Genomic DNA, 22,416 nt, shown 5'->3' on the forward strand with positions numbered 1-22,416 from the left:
CACTTAACCATTAATCAAACACACTTAACCATGAAACAAATACACTTAACCATTAATCAAATACACTTAACCATGAATCAAATACACTTAACCATGAATCAACTACACTTAACCATGAATCAAACACACTTAACCATGAATGAAATACACTTAACTATGAATCAAACACACTAAACCATGAATCAAATACACTTAACTTTGAATCAAATACACTTTTAACTATGAATCAAATACACTTAAATATGACTCAAATACACTTAACCATGAAACAAATACACTTAACCAGATTTAAAGTCAGAGTTTAACTCACTGCTGCTGAAAGAACTCCAGATTATTTGAGTTTACAGAACTCTGCTGTGACTCCAGGTGAAGAATAAAGACCAACTCCAGCATAGAGAGTCTGAGTGAACGTGGTCTGGACTCTGTGGAGCAGAGTCATGGTGTCAGAGACTCTGTAGAAGGACAGAAGACCTGCTCTGGGGTCCAGGTAAACTCCCACTCTGGAGACTTTAACATCTGAGACGTCAGTCCAGATACTGTTGTGAACAAACTCACAACTGTTTTGGTCACAATCTAAAGCCCAAGATTTGTCATTGTATCCAAAAACACTTTCAGGTGAACCTGATCTTCTGATGTTCTTGTACGTCACTGCTACACGAACTCCTCCTCTTCCTGTCCACTTCACCTCCCAGTAACAACGTCCAGTCAGACTCTCTTTACTCAGGACCTGATGATAACCAGTGAATCTGTCTGTGTGATGAGGATAAGACTGATATTTATTCATAACTGTCACGTTTCTGTTTCCCTCAGATAATAACAGCTGTGTGTTTGCTGTGTTTGGATCCAGTTTGATTTCCTGTGAATATCTGAAGAATTCAGCTCTGGTCTTTGGTTCTGGTTCTGGTTCTGTCAGTAAAACATCTACTTCAGCCACAGCCAGTGAGATGTTTGTCCACGTCTTGCTCAGGACGTCCTGCAGTTGACCTCTGAGTTTTGCCACAGCTGCTGTCACGTCCTCAAAGTGTCTCAGAGGACGGACGTTGATGGACGAGTGTGTGGACGGACTGAGTGCTGACAGTGAGCAGTAGTTGAGGAGAAACTGGTTGTGGTCGTGTGTGAGTGAGAGCTGCTTCAGTTCAGCTTCTCTCTTCTTCAGCTCAGTGATCTCCTGCTGAAGCTTCTCCTCGGCGTCTGTGACTCGTCTCACCTCAGTTTCCAGCTTGGATCTGATCTGCTGCTTCACGTCAGAGCTTCTCTTCTGCAGGAGACCCATCATCTCAGTGAAGCTCTTGTCTGTGTCCTTCATGGCTTTATCAGCAGAGAGAGTGAGAGTCTTCCTCTCCTGTTGAAGCACCCTCACGTCTCTGTCTCTGTCCCTGAGTCTCTGCTGGACTTCTTCTTGACTCAGATCCAGGTCTCTCTGCTTGTGCATCATCTCTGCTGCAGCTGAGACCGTGTCGTGGTCTTTATGTTCGTCCACAGAGCAGAGATAACAGATGCACTGCTGATCAGTGCGGCAGAACAAGTCCATCATCTTATCGTGACGAGGGCAGATGTTCTCCTGGAGGTTCTTGGACGGCTCCACCAGCTTGTGTTTCTTAAATGCAGGTGATTGATGATGAGGCTGGAGATGTTCCTCACAGTAAGAGGCCAAACAAACCAAACAGGACTTGAGAGCTTTACGTTTCCTGCCAGTGCAGAAATCACAGGCCACATCTTCAGCTCCAGCATAGCAGTGATGAGCAGGAGCAGCATGGAGTTCAGTCTTCTTCAGCTCCTCCACTAAATCTGCTAACATGACATTTTTCTTCAGGTCAGGCCTCGGTGTGAAGTCCTCTCTACACTGAGGGCAGCTGTAGATCCTCCTCTGCTGCTCTGAGTCCCAGTGGTCTTTAATACAGTAAATACAGAAGCTGTGTCCACAGTTAAGAGTCACAGGATCCTTCAGAAGATCCAAACAGATGGAACAAGACAAGGTTTCTCTCTGCAGCTGAACTCCTGCCATTTCACTGCTTTGTCACCACCACTGTCTGAGTTTCTCTTCCTCAGAATTCTGACAGGTTTGAAACAGGTTTGAGCTCTGATCTCAACAACATGTGATGCGGCAGTGGGAGGAGCCTGACGGCTCTCACTCTTCTCCACTCTTCTTCTTCTTCACCACTCCCACTCCCACTCTGACATAGAGTGACCTCTATACTTAGTGACACTCCCTGTGTGTGTGTGTGCGTGCGTGTGTGTGTGACTGTGTTGAATGAACGAGTTAGTGTTGTCAGATTTATTTATTTTTTTTGTCCAGAAACTGAAGTTAGAAACTGCCGCTCGCTCTCCCTGCACCAAACCCCATAGAGAAAATCAGTGATTTTAATGTCACACACAGGAGTTGTTGATCCACTGTTGCCTCCATCACTAAGTTCAAATGTCTCATTTTATCACTCCGGCATTTGAAATCATCCACTCAGATCGACCTCAGTGACACAAAGTGAACACACGAGGCAGCAGAGGACTAGCAGCTTCTGTGTCCCCACAAGCTAAAAACGCTGATTTTCTCTATGGACTTTGGTGCAGGGAGAGAAACTTCAGTTTCGAGCCGCAAAATGCTTTTAAAGTGCAAGATAGAGTACTACCAGAGGAATCTCTCGTACCACTGGTGGTACACGCACTAAAGGTTGAGAATCTAAGCCGCAGTATATTTTATTGTAGGATTTTGACCTTCAAATAATGCCTCCCAGATTATTTTTGGTGCCTTCACAAACAACAGGGTGAATACATATATACATATATATACATATATGTATATGTATATATATATATATATATATATATATATATATATATATATATACACACATGTATAACCTTTTTGTGTTTCTTCTTTCTGATGTTGGCATCTGCTAGTATGGCCACATCTATCACCACCACCTTCTTCTGCTCTTTGTCTACCACCACTATGTCCGGTTGGTAAGCCAGGACCGGTTTGTCAGTCTGGAAGCTGAAGTCCCACAGCACCTTGGCGCTGTTGTTCTCAGCCATCTTCTGTGGTGCGGCCCATTGGGATTTGGGTACTTCTATTCCATACTGGGTACAGATGTTCCTGTACACTATTCCAGCCACTTGGTTGTGTCTTTTCCATGTACGCTGACCCGGCTAGCATCTTACATCCTGCTAGGATGTGTTGGACTGTCTCATGGGCATCTTTGCATAGTCTGCACCTTGGGTCAGATCTACTCTATGGTTCTTGTTCCTAGGGCCTGTTCTTGTGCTGCCATGTTCAGTACCTCTGTGCTGTCTCTGAGTCCAGCTTTTTCCAGCCATTGGTAGGTCTTGTCAATATCAGCCTCTTCTTCAATTTGGCGGTGGTACGAGCCATGTAGGGGCTTGTCCCTCCAGGTTGTCTGCTCCTCTTCCTCTGCACTCTTATCTGGTTTCTGTTGCCTGAGACATTCATTCAGCAGTTCATCCTTTGTGGCCATGTACTCTTGGATTTTTGATGTTTCATCCTGGATAGTGGTCTTGATGCTCACTAGTCCTCAGCCTCCCTCTTTCCGCTTTCAGGGGCTGTATTTGGGGTGAAACCCTCCGTGCATGGTGAGGAGCTTTCTTGTCTTGACATCTGTGGCTTCTATCTCCTCCTATGGTCAGCTTATGATCCCAGCGGGGTATTTGATTACTGAACAGCAGTGGTGATAGCGCATCTCCTTGGTATGTGCCGTATGGCTTTAAGTCAGCTCTAGGGTTGTCTTCCACATTCCCATCGAGTTCTGGATGAAGGGCCTTAGGTTCCTGTTAATCTTATACAGTTCCAGACATTCCAGTATCCACGTTTTCTTGTAGTCAATCCAGGCGGTGCACAGGTTGGTCTATATATATATATATATATATATATTTATATATCACATAGGCTACAGGACATGGTTGTTTGTACATTCGAAGTCCTGCTTCAGAGTTTTACCAGTATCGATTGAGACAATTCTAACAGACCATACAGTTAAGAGAAACTATAATTTCACAACCTGCAGCTCAGAATGATGACAGTAGATCAAACTATTACATTACATCACATGTCATTTAGCAGACGCTTTTATCCAAAGCGACTTACAAGGGAATTGAGTACAACCTGCCAGGGGTGGAGTTGAACTTGTGACCATGAAGTATTTTGCACACAGGGTATCGGTCTTAACCACTGAGCCACTCCACCCCCATGATAATTATAAATAACTATGATAATTAGGTTTGATTTGACGACTGTTGACTTTTGACCTGTTCATTAAAGCGATACAAGCTTATTTAGCAACTTCACCTTTGACCTAAATGAACAGCCGCCTCTGTTCGACGAGGCCATTTCCTGTCGTAAAGAACCCAAAGGTGGTGACTGATACGGTTATTGATCGATGACTTTGTGTCAGTGAAATGGTTTATGATTCTTCTTTGATACCATCGTCAGATTTTTAGTTTGTTCAGGTTAATGATGAGTCACGGGGTCCCACAAGGTTCTGTGCTTGGACCTTTACTATTTATCAGGAGTTGCTCTATATTTATCCACCGCTATGCAGACGGTACACAACTATACTTTGCAAATCAACAAAAGCCTCATGAAACAAATCAAGTGAGTCTCGAGAACATAGACTTTCTGCTTTCCCTTTCAAGGGTGTTGGAGGACCTACAGTACATCTCTATATTGTTTGTTTCTAATCCGAATCATGTGCTTGTCATTTCACTTAATGCTTCCTGGGTCGACTTATCAATGATGACCATGTGACCCCGAACAGCAAAGTGAAAACAATCAAAGTTGATTGAAAGAAGAAATCACATTTGATTATGGATATTCTGATTGGCCATGGAGATGCAAGGTAAAAACACCTGGAACTTATCAGTTAATCTACTGTCATTAAACACTCATCAACATCAAGCAGTGCCATGTAGACAGGTCAATAATATCTCTGTGTAACATTAAATACATAAACATCCTCAGTTAAATGATAATTTATTAAGATTTTCACATGTGATCGTGCTGGCCACACAATCATTTCTGCCATCCATGTTAAGGTTTGATCAGTCTGTGTATCGTATGTCCTCATAGTTACTGTTGGTGTCATACTGCGTATTATGGACGGACCACGATCGGGGTTTGGTGTCGATGTGAAGCTATGGTGCAGATCCAGAATGTTGGTCTGATTTACAGTGGAACACATCTGGGACACGTTTAGTCGTCTTTCATAGAAGAGAAAACCAGCATCAGGTCTGGCTAAGTCTAGCAGCAATCAGGATCAGGATTCCGTGTTATAGATGTGTGCTTCTGATTCATTGAGCCTCATCTTCATCACAACAATTAAACTACATCCACACCATTATCCCTAAAGGAGGCAGAGGATTTGCTGCACATATGACAGTGTGTGTAATTTATGTCCTCGTAGTTACTGTTGGTGTCACACTGCATATTATGGAGGACGGTGTTTTGCTGCGCCATATATTTTCTTTATTTTTTTTACATATCATAAAACATAAATACCGGTATACCACCCAGCACTAAATGTATGTGATGTTTGCTTCATAGAAATGGAAATAAATTAATATAATAAAACAGATGTTGGTTTAGCTCACACCAGCTAATGAGTGCTAGCCCGGTTCAAGCCCCGGTTGGAACAAGGGCCTCTGCATGTACGTGGGTTTTCTCCGGGTTCTTCTGTGGGGATTAGGTCTAAATTGACCGTAGGTGTGAGAGTGAATAGTTGTGTGGCCCTGTCCCAGTGTTAGGGTGAGTTTCTCTTCCTCACTACTGGAATAGGTTTGAGCTCTGATCAAAACAACATGTGACGCAGCAGGGGGCGGAGCCTGTCGGCTCTGGCTCTTCTCCACCTGTTGGCTCCTCCTCCTTCCATTGTCAAAGTGTAGGTGTGAGGGGGAGGGAACCAGTGTGGAGCACGCTTAGCCACTCCCACTCTGACATGGAGTGACCTCTGTTCTGAGTGACACTCCCTGTGTGTGTGTGTGTGTGTGTCTCCTGCTGTTTTAAGTGTGACTCATGAACTGTGTTTGTGTTTTAAATGAAAGCTCAGTGACCTGTAGCAGACGTGTGATGACTCTCACAAACACACACACACACACACACACTCGCCTTCACACTGCAGGGTTCATTACAGTGACTGATCTGCTCTGTGATTGGTGGAGACGTTTGAATGTGAGGAGACAAATATCCTCGTTAACAGTCTGACCTCGTGTGGCTAACGAGCGCTTACTGGACCAATCATGTGGCCCGCATAACAAGAGGGGTGGGGCTAATTTATATCTGTTTACCAGACAAACAGGACAGGAAATCTCACTAAGTACAGAGGTCACTCCATGTCAGAGTGGGAGTGGTTCCTGGTTCCCTCCCCCTCACACCTGCAGTTTGACAATGGGAGGAGGAGGAGCCAACAGGTGGAGAAGAGCCAGAGCCGACAGGCTCCGCCCACTGCTGCGTCACATGTTGTTGACATCAGAGCTCAAACCTGTTTCAAACCTGTCAGAATTCTGAGGAAGTGAAACTCAGACAGTGATGGTGACAGAGCGGTGAAATGGCAGGAGTTCAGCTGCAGAGAGAAACCTTGTCTTGTTCCATCTGTTTGGATCTTCTGAAGGATCCTGTGACTCTCACATGTGGACACAGCTTCTGTAAGAACTGTATTAAAAACCACTGGGACTCAGAGCAGCAGAGGAGGATCTACAGCTGCCCTCAGTGTAGAGAGGACTTCACACCGAGGCCTGACCTGAAGAAAAACACCATGTTAGCAGATTTAGTGGAGGAGCTGAAGAAGACTGAACTCCACGCTGCTCCTGCTCATCACTGCTATGCTGGAGCTGAAGATGTGGCCTGTGATTTCTGCACTGGCAGGAAACTGAAAGCTCTCAAGTCCTGTTTGTTTTGTTTGGCCTCTTACTGTGAGGAACATCTCCAGCCTCATCATCAATCACCTGCATTTAAGAAACACAAGCTGGTGGAGCCGTCCAAGAACCTCCAGGAGAACATCTGCCCTCGTCACGATAAGATGATGGACTTGTTCTGCCGCACTGATCAGCAGTGCATCTGTTATCTCTGCTCTGTGGAAGAACATAAAGACCACGACACGGTCTCAGCTGCAGCAGAGAGGACGCACAAGCAGAAAGACCTGGATCTGAGTCGAGAAGAAGTCCAGCAGAGACTCAGGGACAGAGACAGAGACGTGAAGGTGCTTCAACAGGAGAGGAAGACTCTCACTCTCTCTGCTGATAAAGCCATGAAGGACACAGACAAGAGCTTCACTGAGATGATGGGTCTCCTGCAGAAGAGAAGCTCTGACGTGAAGCAGCAGATCAGATCCAAGCTGGAAACTGAGGTGAGACGAGTCACAGACGCCGAGGAGAAGCTTCAGCAGGAGATCACTGAGCTGAAGAAGAGAGAAGCTGAACTGAAGCAGCTCTCACTCACACACGACCACAACCAGTTTCTCCTCAACTACCGCTCACTGTCAGCACTCAGTCCATCCACACACTCGTCCACCATCAATGTCCGTCCTCTGAGACACTTTGAGGACGGGACAGCGGCTGTGGCAAAGCTCAGAGGTCAACTGCAGGACGTCCTGACCGAGACGTGGACAAACGTCTCACTGGCTGTGGCTGAAGTAGATGTTTTACTGACAGAACCAGAACCAGAACCAAAGACCAGAGCTGAATTCTTCAGATATTCACAGGAAATCAAACTGGATCCAAACACAGTAAACAAACAGCTGTTATTATCTGAGGGAAACAGAAAAGTGACATTAATGGATAAATATCAGTCTTATCCTCATCACACAGACAGATTCACTGGTTATTATCGTCAGGTCCTGAGTAAAGAGAGTCTGACTGGACGTTGTTACTGGGAGGTGGAGTGGACAGGAAGAGGAGGAGTTTGTGTAGCAGTGACGTACAAGAACATCAGCAGATCAGGTTCAGATGAATGTGTTTTTGGATACAATGACAAATCTTGGGCTTTAGATTGTGAACAAAACAAATGTCAGTTTGTTCACAACAGAATCTGGACTGATGTCTCAGATGTTAAAGTCTCCAGAGTGGGAGTTTACCTGGACCACAGAGCAGGTCTTCTGTCCTTCTACAGAGTCTCTGACACCATGACTCTGCTCCACATAGTCCAGACCACGTTCTATCAGACTCTCTATGCTGGAGTTGGTCTTTATTCTTCATCTGGAGCCACAGCAGAGTTCTGTAAACTCAAATAATCTGGAGTTCTTTCAGCAGCAGTGAGTTAAACTCTGAGTTTAAATCTTTAACTTTTGACTTTTGAATTCAAACTGTGAGCAACTTTATTGACAAATTTTCTTTCTTTAGCTCATTTTGTTAAGTGTATTTGATGCATGGTTAAGTGTATTTGATTCATAGTTAAGTGTAATTGATTCATAGTTAAGTGTATTTGATTCATAGTTAAGTGTAATTGATTCATAGTTAAGTGTATTTGATTCATAGTTAAGTGTAATTGATTCATAGTTAAGTGTATTTGATTCATAGGTAAGTGTATTTGATTCACAGTTAAGTGTATTTGATTCATGGTTAAGTGTGTTTGATTAGTTTATTGATTGTACAAATCAATAAAAGTTGGGATTGTAAACTTCATCCATGGTCTTCTCACCTGATTATCAAATCTCCACAATAACAGACACACACAGGAGGTGATTTAAGTACAGTGCACAGTGTATAATGTCTGTTTTTATCTCCACACCAAAGCCCATAGAGAAAATCAGTGATTTTAACGTCACAGCACACAGGAGCTGTTGATCCACTGCTGCCTCCATCACTAAGTTCAAATGTGTTATTTTGAGAATTCGGCTGAAGAAATCCTTTGTTCAGAATTAGTTCAGTGACACAAAGTGACCACACGAGGCAGCAGTAGACCAGCAGCTCCTGTTTCTCTGTGTGCTTAAATCAGTGATTTTCTCTATGGGGTTTGGTGTGGGAGAGTGAGTGGTTTATAAACATCAGTTTCCTGTTGGAAAAGTCTGTCTCACAGTGAGATGAAGACGTGAACATGTGACGTAGATGTCGTCAGAACTTAGACTGACGCAGATTTTCTTTTGTTAAGCTGCTAAAGTCAGTTCTTCCCGTCGTCCCCTGTGACAGCCATGTTATGTGTCAGTACCTCAGTCAACCACACTTCAGAAAACCTGAAGTATCTCTTTAAAGGATTAACCAGCATTACACACACACACACACACACACACACTGAGGCAGCATTTCATTAAAACACAGTAATGTTAGTGAAAGTGTTTAAATCAGTTTGACAGAAGTGTGTGTGCGTGTGTGTGTGTGCGCGTGCACATTAGTGTGTGTGTGTGTGTGTGTGTGTGTGTGTGCTGTGCTGATAACAGTGCTCATCGAATAATCAGCCACAATTAACGTCTCAGCAGAAAGACAGAGAAGACAGTGGGTGGAAGCTTTCAGCAGCGACACCATTGATATGGTAATGTCTGTCTCACACACACACACACACACACACACACACACACACACACTGGTGCAGCTGAGCTGAGGTTTTTTTTTTCTTCATTTTTTCATTTTTCTGTCTCAAACCTTTTATTAGGACGTGCGTCTGAAAGCAGTCATTAGAGACGGAGACTTTTCAAAGTCTCGCTATATTTATTTATTCACTCTTTTCTCTTTCTAATGATCTTTGACTTTGTAGTCCGACGATTATATAATAATTATATAATAATAATATAATCTGATGTGTTTGAACTTTTAAAAGTTTTCAGTCAGAAGACTCCAGTGTCAATGTTTAATATTTAGTTTTTAAGTCTCTCTTTTTTACCTTTGACATTTGTCTTTTTGAATCTTTACGTTTGACATTTGTCTTTTTGAATCTTTACATTTGACTTTTGTAGTTTTGAGTCTTAACAGTTTTTGAGTCTTTATGTTTGAAATTGGTCTTCTTGAATCTTTACGTTTGACATTTGTCTTTTTGAATCTTTACATTTGACTTTTGTAGTTTTGAGTCTTAACAGTTTTTGAGTGTTGACAGTTTTGGAGTCTTAACATTTGTCTTTTTGAGACTTTACAATTGACTTTTGAGTCTTGACAGTTTTTGATTCTTTACGTTTGACATTTGTCTTTTTGAATCTTTATGTTTGACATTTTGAGTCTTTACGTTTAACTTTTCTGTTTTTGAGTCGTTACGTTTAACTTTTCTGTTTTTGAGTCTTTACGTTTAACTTTTCTGTTTTTGAGTCTTTACGTTTCATACTTTTTGAAAAGACAAATTTTTGCAAACCCGTGTCTTCTTAATTGTCTCCCGGGACTGCTTTGCTCAGAGGCACAGAGGCAGATGCTTTCCAACATGCAACCATGGCAACAGAGACAGAGGCCTGTTACCATGGTTACCCCGGAGAAAGAGAGCCTGTCATTCATTCCCCTCCCCTCTCACTCGCTCGCTCACTCACTCACTCACTCACTCATTCATGTTCATGTCAGTTCAGGTTTCTGAGTGTGACAGGATTAGAGCCTGACATGAAACCTTCATCACACACAGTCTGTGACAGTGAGAGAAAATAGAAATGAAGGCTACAGAGTCACAGAACAAATCAGACACTATTTACCCTGGAGCGAGCACACACACACACACACACACACACACACACACACACACACGTGAGAACACACACAGACACACACACAGCAGCAGCTTTCAGTAGTTTGGATTACAGGCCTGAGTGTGAGCATGAATCTGGGGATTTAGCAGCAAAGAAAAAGTGCACACGGCCTTTGTGACCCTGGTTATAGGTTCACACGCCTCAACGATCACATTACTGCTGCAGAAATCAAACTTTAATAACAAACTCTCTGGTGCTGCCGCTACAATCACACCCTCTCCCCCCTCATCTCAACCAACGGCCCCCAAAAAAGGTTCCAAAAAGAGTTCTTCAGTTATTTACATCGTAGCTTGAGCTTCATTTATTCATAAGAAAGAGAAAAACCTGAGGGCAAATTTCATTACAATTCTGTGGCACGAAAATATCCCGACTCCACATTAGAGCTGCGGGTGATGTATGACATTAATTATGCTAATTTGAATTTCTGATTCTTGAAAAAATGTGTAGAATAAAAAGATCTGGGTTTCTGAAGGAAAGGATCTGTTTTGAAGATTGTTGTTTAATCTCCTGTGACACAAAAGGTGTAATGTACGTTTGTTTGCTTTTGTAGTTTTAGTTTCAGAATTTAGAATTTAATATCTGCAGTTCACGTACATATAACAATGTGCAATATAGTGTCTTATTGCCTTTTTTTCAGCACCACCTACAGGTAATCTGATGAAAAAACCAACACACTCGAGCAAAAAGTACTTAAAATGTTTAAAATCGTATTTAATTTGTGAAATTTGGAAATACATCACAGTACAAAGTTTAACTTGGCTCGTTTTTATGAACAAAAAGAAAAGAATAACGGTCTAATTTTGTAACTTCTGCACAATTATTGCTACTTTGTATCACGACTAAAAATGCGATATAAAATGAATCATAACTTTGACTCAACAACAGATAAGAATATGAAAAAAACGCATTTTTTAAAGCCTGAATATCTGACCTATAAACACAGACAACCAGGATAAGGAGTTGTATATTATTCCCACAGTAGTTTACTGCACGTGAGCGCTAAGGGTTAAACACAAAAACACAGCTGAACAACAGACTGAAGCTCAACTTAGCCAAACAATCACTCTGTTTATTAAAATACAAAGGTTATAGAGAACAGACTGCAGACGCTAAGCTAGCTTAACGTAGGACTTGAACTTAGTCCTATTTTGTTGATGACACACAAAGGCCTACCTAAAGAAAAGACTGTAACTAAACTGATGTGACTGAACAGCTGCATTTATAATAATGAAACACAAGAGTCATGAAGAACATGCTGCAGCTAACATTAGCCAAGCTGCCTGAGAGCTAAGCTACCATGAATATTGATTTGAACGAATCCCTACTTTGCAAAAGAAAAACAAAGGCCCTTGCTAAAGAATGCAGCTAAAGCTAGCCAAACTATGGCTAGCGAGGTAAGCTAGCATGCAAACGTAAGCAAGGCTGGATTATACCTTTTCAAAATAAAAATACAGGAATGGCACTTACAACAACAAAAAGGTCATCATCAAAAAGTGCACTGAGGCTACATTTATACTACAATAAAAACAAAATCGTAAACTCCCTGACAAGCGATTATTAGCTTTAAACACGATTACACATTGTTCAGTTTCTCAAAATGCTTGAAAACTCTTAGGTGTTGATTTTTGATCGTGTACTCGGCGAACCCAGTGTCCCAGGGTTTGCCTTCAGTCAACAGTCGGAGAAGGAAATGATGTCGTCCACCTCACACAAGGACACTGAAGACCCAAAATGTGTGTAATTGTATCCAAACCCGAACCCAAGCGCGGGGTAAAGAGGCTCAGTGAATGTGGACTCGAACGTGTGCAGATGGATGAGTTTGTCGAAGATCACTTTGTAAAAGGACAGAGTTCCAGCCGGAAAGTCGAGGTACACCGCAACACTGTGAGACACAGGAGACGGTTTGGGGTGAACGCATGCACTTATGTTTTCATGCTGGACAGAGTAACTTCCATTCCCCTCACAGAGCAACATCCAGGAGTGATCATTCGCTCCGAGACAGATATCGGCGCCCTGTCCCTTCCGTATGATTCCTTTGTATGTCACTCCAATGTAGACCTTGCCCTTCCATTTGACCTCCCAGTAACTGCGACCAGTCAGTCCGGTGCTACAGAGCACCTGGAGCCAGCAGTCGAATCTCTCCGGGTGATGATTATATGGCTGCTTCTCTTTCATGGTTGTCACCTTTGTGCAGTTGTCGGACAGTTTCAGTATTTTGTGTGCGGTGTTCTGGTCCAGGGAAAGGTTGCAAACATCTGAAGGACAAAGTTAGACGCAGAAATGCAGAGGTTTAACTTTGGATAGAGCATTTTCAAGTACTAGTTGCCTTTTTCAGAGTTCAAGACTTATTACCCACAGTTAATTCAACCTGCAGCTTGTTAGCTGAGAATTTTAGCGTAGTTTTATTAGCAGAATTATAGACTTAGACCAAATCAGAATATGCGGATCATCTGCGGATCCCTAGAGAGGGAGAAGCTGAATGGAAAAAAAACCTTGATTTGGAGGCTTGTTTGTTGCTTGGTGTAATGGTTTGGACTTGTTAGACTGGTTTTAGCTTGGATTTAAAGCTTGTTAGATTGGTCTTGGGATTGGCGATACAAACATGTCCTCTTTTCTCAAAGAATTACTTGGATTATGTAACTTGTGGTTTGGTGTGGTGACAGTGAACTTACATTTCTTAATGCCAGGCCTCAGTCTTTGTTCTCCACAGTCGTTAAGGCTAGAGGAAGGAAGGAAGGAAGGAAGTCAAAATTGACCATTACTTTATTTATAGCTTGACTTTTTTCTTCATGTGTGACAGAGAAATTGTTTGTCAGTGGCAGCTCATACTTGAGGGTTTGTAGTTTATATTGCGGATCTTTCTGTAAAGCTGCCAGTTGTTTCTTTCCTGAGTTTCCTGGGTGATTAAAGCTCAGGTCCAGCTCTTTCAGGTTGGAGTGTTTGGACTTGAGGGTTGAAGCCAGAGTAGCACACCCCGTCTCTGAGATCATACAGCCTGATAGTCTGCACACAAACAAAGAGGAAAATGGTCTTTGTCTACTGCACTATCTTCTGGAAGTACTCTGCTAGCCTCAGATGAGAGGTATTTGGTAAAGCAGTGACCTGCTTTGTTCACACATGGACTCAAATCATCATTACAGGAACAAAGAGTCTACCAAAATAATTCAAACCTACCGAAGAGTCTCCAGGGAACAATTTGGATTTCCAAGTCCAACACAGAGATGCAGCACCCCTGAATCCTTCAGTTCGTTGTCACTCAGATCAAGCTCTCTCACTCTGGAGGACTGGGAGCTGAGAGCTTCAGCCAGTGCTTTGCAGATGTTCTCTGTCAGTTTGCAACTACTCAGCCTGTGAAGGTATGTGTGACATAAAAACAGATACATTAACAAAAACTGTAGATGTTAAAGTTAATTCATTTAGTGAATGTAGGTTTTGGTCACGTACAGCGATTTGTTGGAGGCCTGGATCACTGGCCTCAGACTGAGAAGTCCCTCCTCTGAAGGGCAGTATTTCTTTAAGTCAAACACTTCCAAATTGTCTCCCGATGACAGGAAGAGGAAGACCAGCGCTGACCAGTGGAGTTGTGAGAGATTGCCCGAGGAAACAGTTTGTGATCTCAGGTAGTGCTGGATGTCCTCCACTAGGGAGTTTTCTTTCAACTCCTTAAGACAGTAGAAGAGATTGATGCTCCTCTCTGGAGAAGTGCTCTCACCTATCCTTTTATGGATCAAATCAACCGTCTCTTGGTGGTTCATGTGAGAAGGTCCTTTAGACACATTCAACAAGGGCTTGAGGAGATCCTGATTGGTCTTCAGGGAAAGACCTAGAAGGAAACGGAGTAACAAGTCCAGCTCCCCTTTTGGACTCTGTAGGGCTTTTTGAATAGCAACGCTGTGGACTTCTGTCATTGATATTTTCCTGCAAGGCCTGAGCAGCCTGTCCAGTCTATCCAGTAAATTTGGCTCGGACAGTACGTTCTTGTTGTCATTGATGAGTGACATCACAACATGAAGAGCAGCGAGATACTCCATAAGGCTCAAATGGACAAAGCTGTACTTCTTCTCTTTATTCTCTGATATCCAGCGTACCTCTTCAAAGACCTCCGTGAACACTCCAGTATCCAGTGAGGCTTTATGGAGATTAAAGCTAATGTCTTTCAGATCTTTCTCATTGAATTGGTTGCCTTTATCCAAGTTGTTGAAAGCTAGTTTTGCTAATGACTCGATGTACTGAATGATCTTTTTTGGGCCACAGTTCTGCCGTTGTTCTATGTTGGTGATCTGATACTTCAAGAATACCGTGTACATCTCAGTCAACGTTGTGGGCAGTTCTATCTTTGATTTGTTCTTCAAAAAGCCCTGTAAAACAATAGAGATGATCCAGCAGAAGACCGGGATGTGACACATGATGAATAGGCTTGGTGAGCCCTTAATGTGTAAGATTATTGTGCTAGCCTGTTCCCTATCTGGGAACTTCTTCTTGAAGTACTCCTCTTTCTGTGGATCGTTGAATCCTCTTACTTCTGTCATTCTCTGGAGGAAGTCTGTATGGATCTGTTTGACAGCTCCGGGCCGTGTGGTTATCCAGACGCGAGCAGCGGGAAGCAAGTTCCCTTTGATGAGGGCGGTCAGCAAGACCTCAACTGAAGTTGACTGTGTCACGTCAAAATCAGCAAACTTCCCTTTACTGTGGTTTAAGTCCAGTTTGAGGTGGCTTTCATCAAATCCATCCAACACAAACAGGAGTTTGTATCGTGCCTTGTTATAATCACGGCATCCTGATGTCTGTAGTTTGGTAAAAACCATTTCAAGATATTCCGTAGGAATAGCCCTGGTTTCCCAGATTCTTTCATGTAACAGTTCTGCAAAAGTAAATCTCTTTCCCTTCAGTGAATTCAGGTCGCTGAAGCTAAGGGGAAATAAAAGATGCACATCTTGATTTTCCCTGCCCTCAGCCCAGTCCAGGACAAATTTTTTCACGAGGATGGTTTTTCCAATTCCTGCAATTCCAGCCGTCATCACTGTTCTTATAGGTATTTCCGCGGGCCTTTTGAAAATTTCACTGGGATTGATTGGTTTCTCTGTCCCAGCTGCTCTGCTTCTTTGGGTGTGATTCCACTGGTTCTCATGCTGCTCATTGATGTGTATGTCCCCTCCCTCTGTGATGAACAGTTCCACAAAGATTTTATCCAGATGCTGTTCATTCGGCCTCTCTTCCAAACCTTCTCGAATGCTCATACACTTGCTCCCGAGGTACGACTGTAGTGTTCGTTGGTACCGCATGATGTGTTCATCTGGAGGAGTCTCTCGCATAGTGCTCTCTGCATCTGTGTGGAAGAGAGTCACATGATAACTAGTTGAATTCACAATACAAATGGGACAGTTTGAAACCAATGTGATACAAAATATTTAACTTTAGATTAGAGGTCCCAAGCAGGTCCCACGACAAAAACATTTTTCGGCCAGGATTACAGACCCAAAATCTTTCACCTCACACAGAATCATTTTATAGGGATTAAAGAAGTAGGTTCAGAAACCAGCCTTTACCGTCAGATGCACTGATGTCCATGAGAGGGTGAGGAATAGCAACGGGCTGTGATTGAATTGGAGATGCTCCAGTCTTGTTCATAGTCTTCACATCTATGGCAGTCTTTAAATCTGGGCATGTGGGACAGAAAGGAAATAATTCATTTTATATGACAACAAATTTGAGAATTTATGTTCATCATTCTGTTGCTTACCATTTAGTGTGAGGATTCTGTTTTCCGCCAAATTCTGCACCAGGTCATTCCTGGTGATTTTCTCCAAAATCTTCTTGGTCACCTCCACGACCAAGTGCGTGTGTTTCTGCACCATCAAATCCACTATTTTGGACGCACTTGCCGTCTCCAGTTCACTCCATTTATAATCGTCGTTCATCCAACGCAAACTATGCTTAAATTTTTCAAACTCCTCAGCTCTTAGGTCTGACAGGATATCCAGCAGCACATTTTGAATGGTCGCCATCTCTGCATCATGATTAGGCAAAATTAGACAAAAAACAAAGGATTGTTATTCAGTTTTTTTAAGTGTGTGGTAAGTTTTGTTTCATTTATTTGTCGGGTGATATCAGGACATTTAAAGGAACATGGTAGCCTCGCATTGGATGCATGTGTGGACGTACTGTTTAAAGGTCCAATATGCAAGAATGTAATCCATTTTGACTCCTGGCACAAGTAAGTTGTCATTCTTATTCAAGCCAGTAAATCCAACACTCCGCCATCTTGGTTTCACTTCCACTACTCAATTGCTCACAATCACAAATCACAATGTTCAAATTTGCGCGGTAAACAACCCCATTTGAACGCAGCTTATTTATATACAGGGTCTTGAGTTTCAAATGCAACTGACACTATTCCGTACACAGGAACACCCCCCTGAACTCGGATTACCAACTCGGCGCAACCTCGCATACCCAGAATTACGAATCCAAGATGCCTGCTGTCATACAAACACTACTACCTTTATGGTTAATATCACTTCTGTCGTATTTGTTTCACACTAAATCAGTCGTACCCTAAGTACTGTTTTAATTTTAACTGTAGACATGATGCTACACTGTTTGGGTGAACAAAATACACGTCACTCGATGCTCCAAATACCAATATACCAAGCCCAAGCCTTAACACCCTGCTGAGAAGTCCTGAAACCAAGCTAATGGGTCCAAGACCAAGCCCTAAAAGTGACATATCAACCAAGTCCTAAATATAAGCGAGCAAGTCCTAAAACCAAGTCAACATGTTCTAAAACCCAGCTAACAAAACAACTTAAACCAAACTAACTGGTCCCAAGTCCTGAAACCAAGATTACAAGTGTTACCGAAACAAAGTCCAAAAGCAAAGCTAACAAGTCCTTAAACCAAGACTGATCCCTAAATCCAAATAAGTGAACATGTCCCTAAACCTATGGAACAAGTCCCAAAGCCAAGCTAACAACTCATTACAACTAAGTTGTCATGAGAACGTTGTTGCACGCTCCTCTGTTTTTCTTTGCTGCTTTTCTAACTTTCTAATTGCTCCGACTTCTGAGATCCAATGTAAATGGAACACAGAGTCTGTATCAGTTCCGGTATTGGCTACAAAAACTAGTGTCCTGATATCTAACATTTACAGAGGTGGTATTTGTTTCCTGTTTTACTGTGAGGCATAATGTTGCCTTTTGGATCTTAAATGGGACAAATTTCAGTAGGGTGGAGTCACTATGAAAAAAAATGTTGAGTCACTACAACGACACGTCGCGTTTTTTTGCGATTCTGCGTAGTATTTAGTGTCGGAAACAGTCTGAGTGTAACTGCTGAATTTACAGGAAGGAAACACTTACAAAACACTGTACAAATGGCTCATGACGCACTGTCGCACGGTAAATAAGCGCCTGTTTATGAAGCATGTGCTCATAAAGTGTGTTCATTCCAACACGTCAGCTGTTTACTGCGTGTCAGGACTCTTTATTATCAGAGTCCACACAGGTGATTTCTCAGCAGAGTCATAAACCTCAGTGCAGGAATTTATGTCGATCATAGTTCATTGTTGTTATTCTAGCTAGTGGCCAGTGGTCAAAGGTCCATTGCTCATATTTTTTTTCCTAATCCCACTTCATCCCGACGAAAACTGTGGAACTGAACAAAAAATATCAAGTTAAACTTCTTTAAAGGGTTTTTGTCGCGCAGCTGAACGTTAAATACACAAATATCTCATTCAGATAATGGAAGTTCAACCTGGCACTTAAAACACATGTAATTTTGAACCGCGACAGAGATGACGACTCCGCCGACAGTTTCACTGTGTGATTTAAAATCATCCCGTTCAGTATCAGTTCCACTTCTCATGCAGTAAAACACATTCTCAGTGTCTCGAGTCGACAAAATGCTCCGTCAGCTCCTTTTACACTCATAGATTATTGTAATTATTCTGTGCTCAGGGATTTCACAGTTACGGAGGATGGAGGTTTGTTGATACCTTTATGGTTTATGGGGAAACTGGAGAGTGTGATCCATCATCAGTGTTTCCTGTTAATGTCTTGATTTACAAAGTGGGACTTTTAAACTTCAACATGGGAAGTTTTGACCAGCTGTTGTGGTGAAGAATTGTTTCTTTTCGTTTTTAAAACAAGCTGGTCCCAAGACCAGTCTTATAAGCCTTTAAACTAAGCTAACAAATCTTAAAACCAGTCCAACAAGCCCAAACCTAAACACACAGCCTAAAAGTCCTTAAGACCAAGTCTTTGACCAAGATTACGAAAACAAACAAGCCATAAAATCAAGCTAAATCCCAGCTAACAAGTCCTTAGACCAAGCTAACTGGTTCTAAACTCAATCCCTCAAACCAGTCAAGATTACAAAGCTCTAAATCTGTCAATTTAAGATTACAAGACCACAAACCAAGCCAATACTGTAGCTATTAACTAAATTAAGTCCTAAAACCCAGCTAACACGTCCTTAAATCACACCAACTGGTTCCAAGCTCAATCCCTAAAACCAATCAAGCTAGCAAACCTCTACATCTGTCAAACAAGTCCGAAATCCAAACTAACAAGTCCTTAAACCAAGCTAACTGGTCCAAAGACCAAACCTTAAACCAACATATCAATCAAGTCCTAAAACCAATCAAGCTAAAAACACCAAGCCCTAAATCCAAGCTAACAAGTCCTTAGACCAAGATTGCATGTACTAAAACAAACAAGACCCCAACCAATCCTTACCAAGTTTAGACCAAGCTAACTGGTCCAAAGACCATGTGCTAAAACCAATCAAGCTAACAAAGCTCTACATCTGTCAATGAAGTCCTAAATCCAGGCTAACGATTCCTTAAACAAAGGTGACGTAACAAAAACAACCAAGCTAATAAATGCTAACGATGAAGTCAAATTCTGAACTTCAAACGTACAACACTGAGACACAGAGTCTGCTAAAAATGTAGAAAATATAATTATTTCATAATTTAGTGACTTTAAAAATGATTGTAATTCAGTTTTTCCAGAGTTTGTTCAACACTGTGTGAAATGTCAGCTTTGTTACCATGGTTACCAGATGTATGTGCTATAGAATGAGGTCTTTAATTTTGAATTTGAATCTTTGAGGTTGTAAACCTTTATTTGTTTAAACATTAGACAACAAAGAATCCTTTTTCTGCGTTTTTCTTTAAGAAAAGTGTTATTTCCAAAATGTATGAGAGTAAAATAAACACTAAACTAAACCAAATATAATCTTTTTTTTTAAACTAACATACATCAGCATTTACAACAAAGAATAAAAGTCACTTACTGAAGTGTCTGTTGTGATGTTTTCACTTGATTCATCAGTTTCAAATGAAGGTGTCTCGCCTTTCTCGTCTCTGTCCTCGTCTTATCACCACGTCATAAAAGGTAAAGTCAAAGTCTTTGACACACGTAAAACAAACGCTGCTGGGAATCTCTCAGGACAAAGTCCTTCAGAGTGGCAGACAACCAGAAACCAGACCAAGTTCACGCCCAAATCTGTGGGAAATCCAGATGCCACACCTGTGTTTCCATGTTTTTAAGAGTGTTATCTGCAGAGACTGTTTGGGTGAACAAAATACACAGTAGAACGGCGTTGGACTGGGGTGAGGACGTCAAAAAAGACGGGTTTTTTATTTTTTGTATGAACAATACATTTAAATTAAAACTTTAGTTCCATGACTCTTTTTTTTACTCAAATTTGAACCGGTTATCTAAATGTAGCCGTTGCGCTTTCATTCTGGAAAATCTCCTCGTTTTTTCCTGATTATCTGATTATTTTTTCAAGCCTTTTGTTGCTGCTGTTGATCCCTCACACACACACACACACACATACACACACGCACACACACATAGTTGTGAGACTACACTAATTATTTCATACAAACTGAGTCACACACTCGCAGTGAGTGGTGATGTCAGATTAATAATCGCCTCAGGCTGCAGATAAAACCTTAATCATCCATCAGAGCTGACTGCTGTAGTAATCACACACACACACACACACACACACACACTGTTTTCTCTTCTCCTCTCGAGGAAACAAGCAATTTGTGCTGGGAACATTTCAATTTAGCGTCACTTGTTCCCCTTGTTTCCGTCTCGTCAGCTGATCGGCTGTGAAACACTGCGACGCGTCAAAAACACAGAGCTGTCGCCAACAGAAACACAAAGATGATGAAAGAAATGTGACGTGAATGTAAAAACCTGGCGATAGAACTTTAGCGATGATGATTACCAGGGTTTTTACTCTACACTGATGTTCACGCCTCGCTTCGGCGATACTGTTCTTATTCTTTAGTCTAAAAAGCAAATTTTGCACCAGAAAACGTATCTAAATTTCTTAGAAAATGTTGTCTTAGATATTTGAGATTATGTTAAGCTTTAATAACAACTCTAAAGTTTAGAGTTTCGGGTCACAGATTGGTGCAAATTTAAAAAAATTATAACGTGTAAACTCAGATTAATTCAGATTAATAAAGTAAAGTAAAGAAACGCACGTCTTAATTACAACGTTGTTTTTTTTACAGAATATCACACTCTAGCCAAGTAAAATTTTTTGCTCATTTGGCTAATTATTTTTCTTAAAACGAGAACATTTTACTCAATTTAAGGATATTTGGCATAGTCCTTTTTTTGCAGTGTAATAAACAAAACAAATCAACTGACTTTGATTTTTAAGGCCATAAAATAAGCTGGAATATTGTTCTTATTTTTAAATTGTGCACCAGACAAATTCTAATTTTAAGAAAATAATATGTAAGCTTACATATAATATAATAATATCATAATAATAATCCAATTACCAGTAACGAGCTAAAACAGTTTGTGTTTGTTAAAATACAGAGGTAAAATTCAATGTCACATATTTGAGAAATTCTGAGTTTTTTTGTTTGTTGTTTTTTTATTTCTTCCCGTGTTTGTTTTGCAGTTTTCTTCCTCCCACCGTCCGTAGACACGCTCCTGTGCGTAAGAAATTCACTCCTCTCTTTTCCAGGTACGTCCTGGAACTACGGTGGCCTTCACAGACCAGAAAGGATGTCGTTCTTCTACATTTGTACAGTAAAAATGGTCACACTCTTTTTGGCATATCTGTCCATTCAGGCTTCCATAGAAACACACATTTTGAATCGGTTAAGATATAAATGAGATAATAATTTTTTTTTTAGTTTGACTTTTTTTTTGTTTACAGTGTATGAATTATTGAAATCAGCTAAAGAAAAAAGACAAATCAACCAAATATCAGCGTAGAAAACAGTAGCTGGGAAACGCTGACTCAGCATTCCTAATTATTAATGCACTTTTTATTAATCAATCCAGAAATAATTGTAATTGTCGATGAATTAATTATTTTACGGATGAATTAATGGATGGGTGAATTACAGCAATGAACACAGTGTAGCTGTAGAAAAGGTCTGAAGTGACATGCCTGCCCTCTGGAGGCCACAATGTTTACAACACCCCAGAAAATCACACATAAAACAGTCAATTCAATAATTATGTGATATTTTTATATATATATTTTAGTATAAACAACAACAACAAGAATTTGGTGGAAAATTGTTGAATAAATTTAAACTGATAACATTCCATATTACATGATATTATCATAACTGACACTGATTCACTGGAGCTCCGCCTCAGTCAAAGATTTATTTGTTTATTTCATCTCCTGTGCTGATAAATATGATCAGATTATCTATTTATTTTTCTCATCGATTTAGACACTCGTTAGAAAAAAATCCTATTCATTT

General features: G+C 41.2%; 3 protein-coding genes across 3 annotated transcripts; 1 reads left to right on the plus strand and 2 right to left on the minus strand.

Moving 5' to 3' along the window:
* Nucleotides 1-311: 311 nt before the first annotated feature.
* On the minus strand, nt 312-2,005 carry LOC131456337 (tripartite motif-containing protein 16-like). Its single transcript, XM_058624604.1, has one exon. It carries the CDS (start codon nt 2,003-2,005, stop codon nt 332-334), a length of 1,674 nt encoding a protein of 557 aa, XP_058480587.1. The 3' UTR covers nt 312-331.
* Nucleotides 2,006-6,511: 4,506 nt separating this feature from the next.
* LOC131456335 (tripartite motif-containing protein 16-like) lies at nt 6,512-22,100 on the plus strand. Its single transcript, XM_058624601.1, has 2 exons — nt 6,512-8,252; nt 21,660-22,100. The coding sequence occupies exon 1, from the start codon at nt 6,552-6,554 to the stop codon at nt 8,229-8,231; it is 1,680 nt and encodes a 559-aa protein (XP_058480584.1). The 5' UTR covers nt 6,512-6,551; the 3' UTR covers nt 8,232-8,252; nt 21,660-22,100.
* Nucleotides 11,708-20,172, minus strand: LOC131456308 (NACHT, LRR and PYD domains-containing protein 12-like). Its single transcript, XM_058624553.1, has 8 exons — nt 19,950-20,172; nt 16,393-16,659; nt 16,199-16,309; nt 14,097-15,978; nt 13,827-14,000; nt 13,482-13,655; nt 13,325-13,371; nt 11,708-12,907 (listed from the first exon to the last, which is right to left on the minus strand). Exons 2-8 carry the CDS (start codon nt 16,655-16,657, stop codon nt 12,324-12,326), a joined length of 3,237 nt encoding a protein of 1,078 aa, XP_058480536.1. The 5' UTR covers nt 16,658-16,659; nt 19,950-20,172; the 3' UTR covers nt 11,708-12,323.
* Nucleotides 22,101-22,416: the final 316 nt, after the last annotated feature.

This window comes from Solea solea, chromosome 3 (genome assembly GCF_958295425.1).
Source record: "Solea solea chromosome 3, fSolSol10.1, whole genome shotgun sequence".
Lineage (NCBI taxonomy): Eukaryota > Metazoa > Chordata > Actinopteri > Pleuronectiformes > Soleidae > Solea > Solea solea.

Coding starts and splice junctions, on each gene's coding strand:
- LOC131456337 (XM_058624604.1), bottom strand. CDS start 2,005: ATGGCAGGAGTTCAGCTGCAGAGAGAAACCTTGTCTTGTTCCATCTGT.
- LOC131456335 (XM_058624601.1), top strand. CDS start 6,552: ATGGCAGGAGTTCAGCTGCAGAGAGAAACCTTGTCTTGTTCCATCTGT.
- LOC131456308 (XM_058624553.1), bottom strand. CDS start 16,657: ATGGCGACCATTCAAAATGTGCTGCTGGATATCCTGTCAGACCTAAGA. Junction 16,310..16,392: donor CAGAATCCTCACACTAAATG/GTAAGCAACAGA, acceptor CCACATGCCCAG/ATTTAAAGACTGCCATAGAT. Junction 12,908..13,324: donor GAGGCCTGGCATTAAGAAAT/GTAAGTTCACTG, acceptor TTTGTCCTTCAG/ATGTTTGCAACCTTTCCCTG.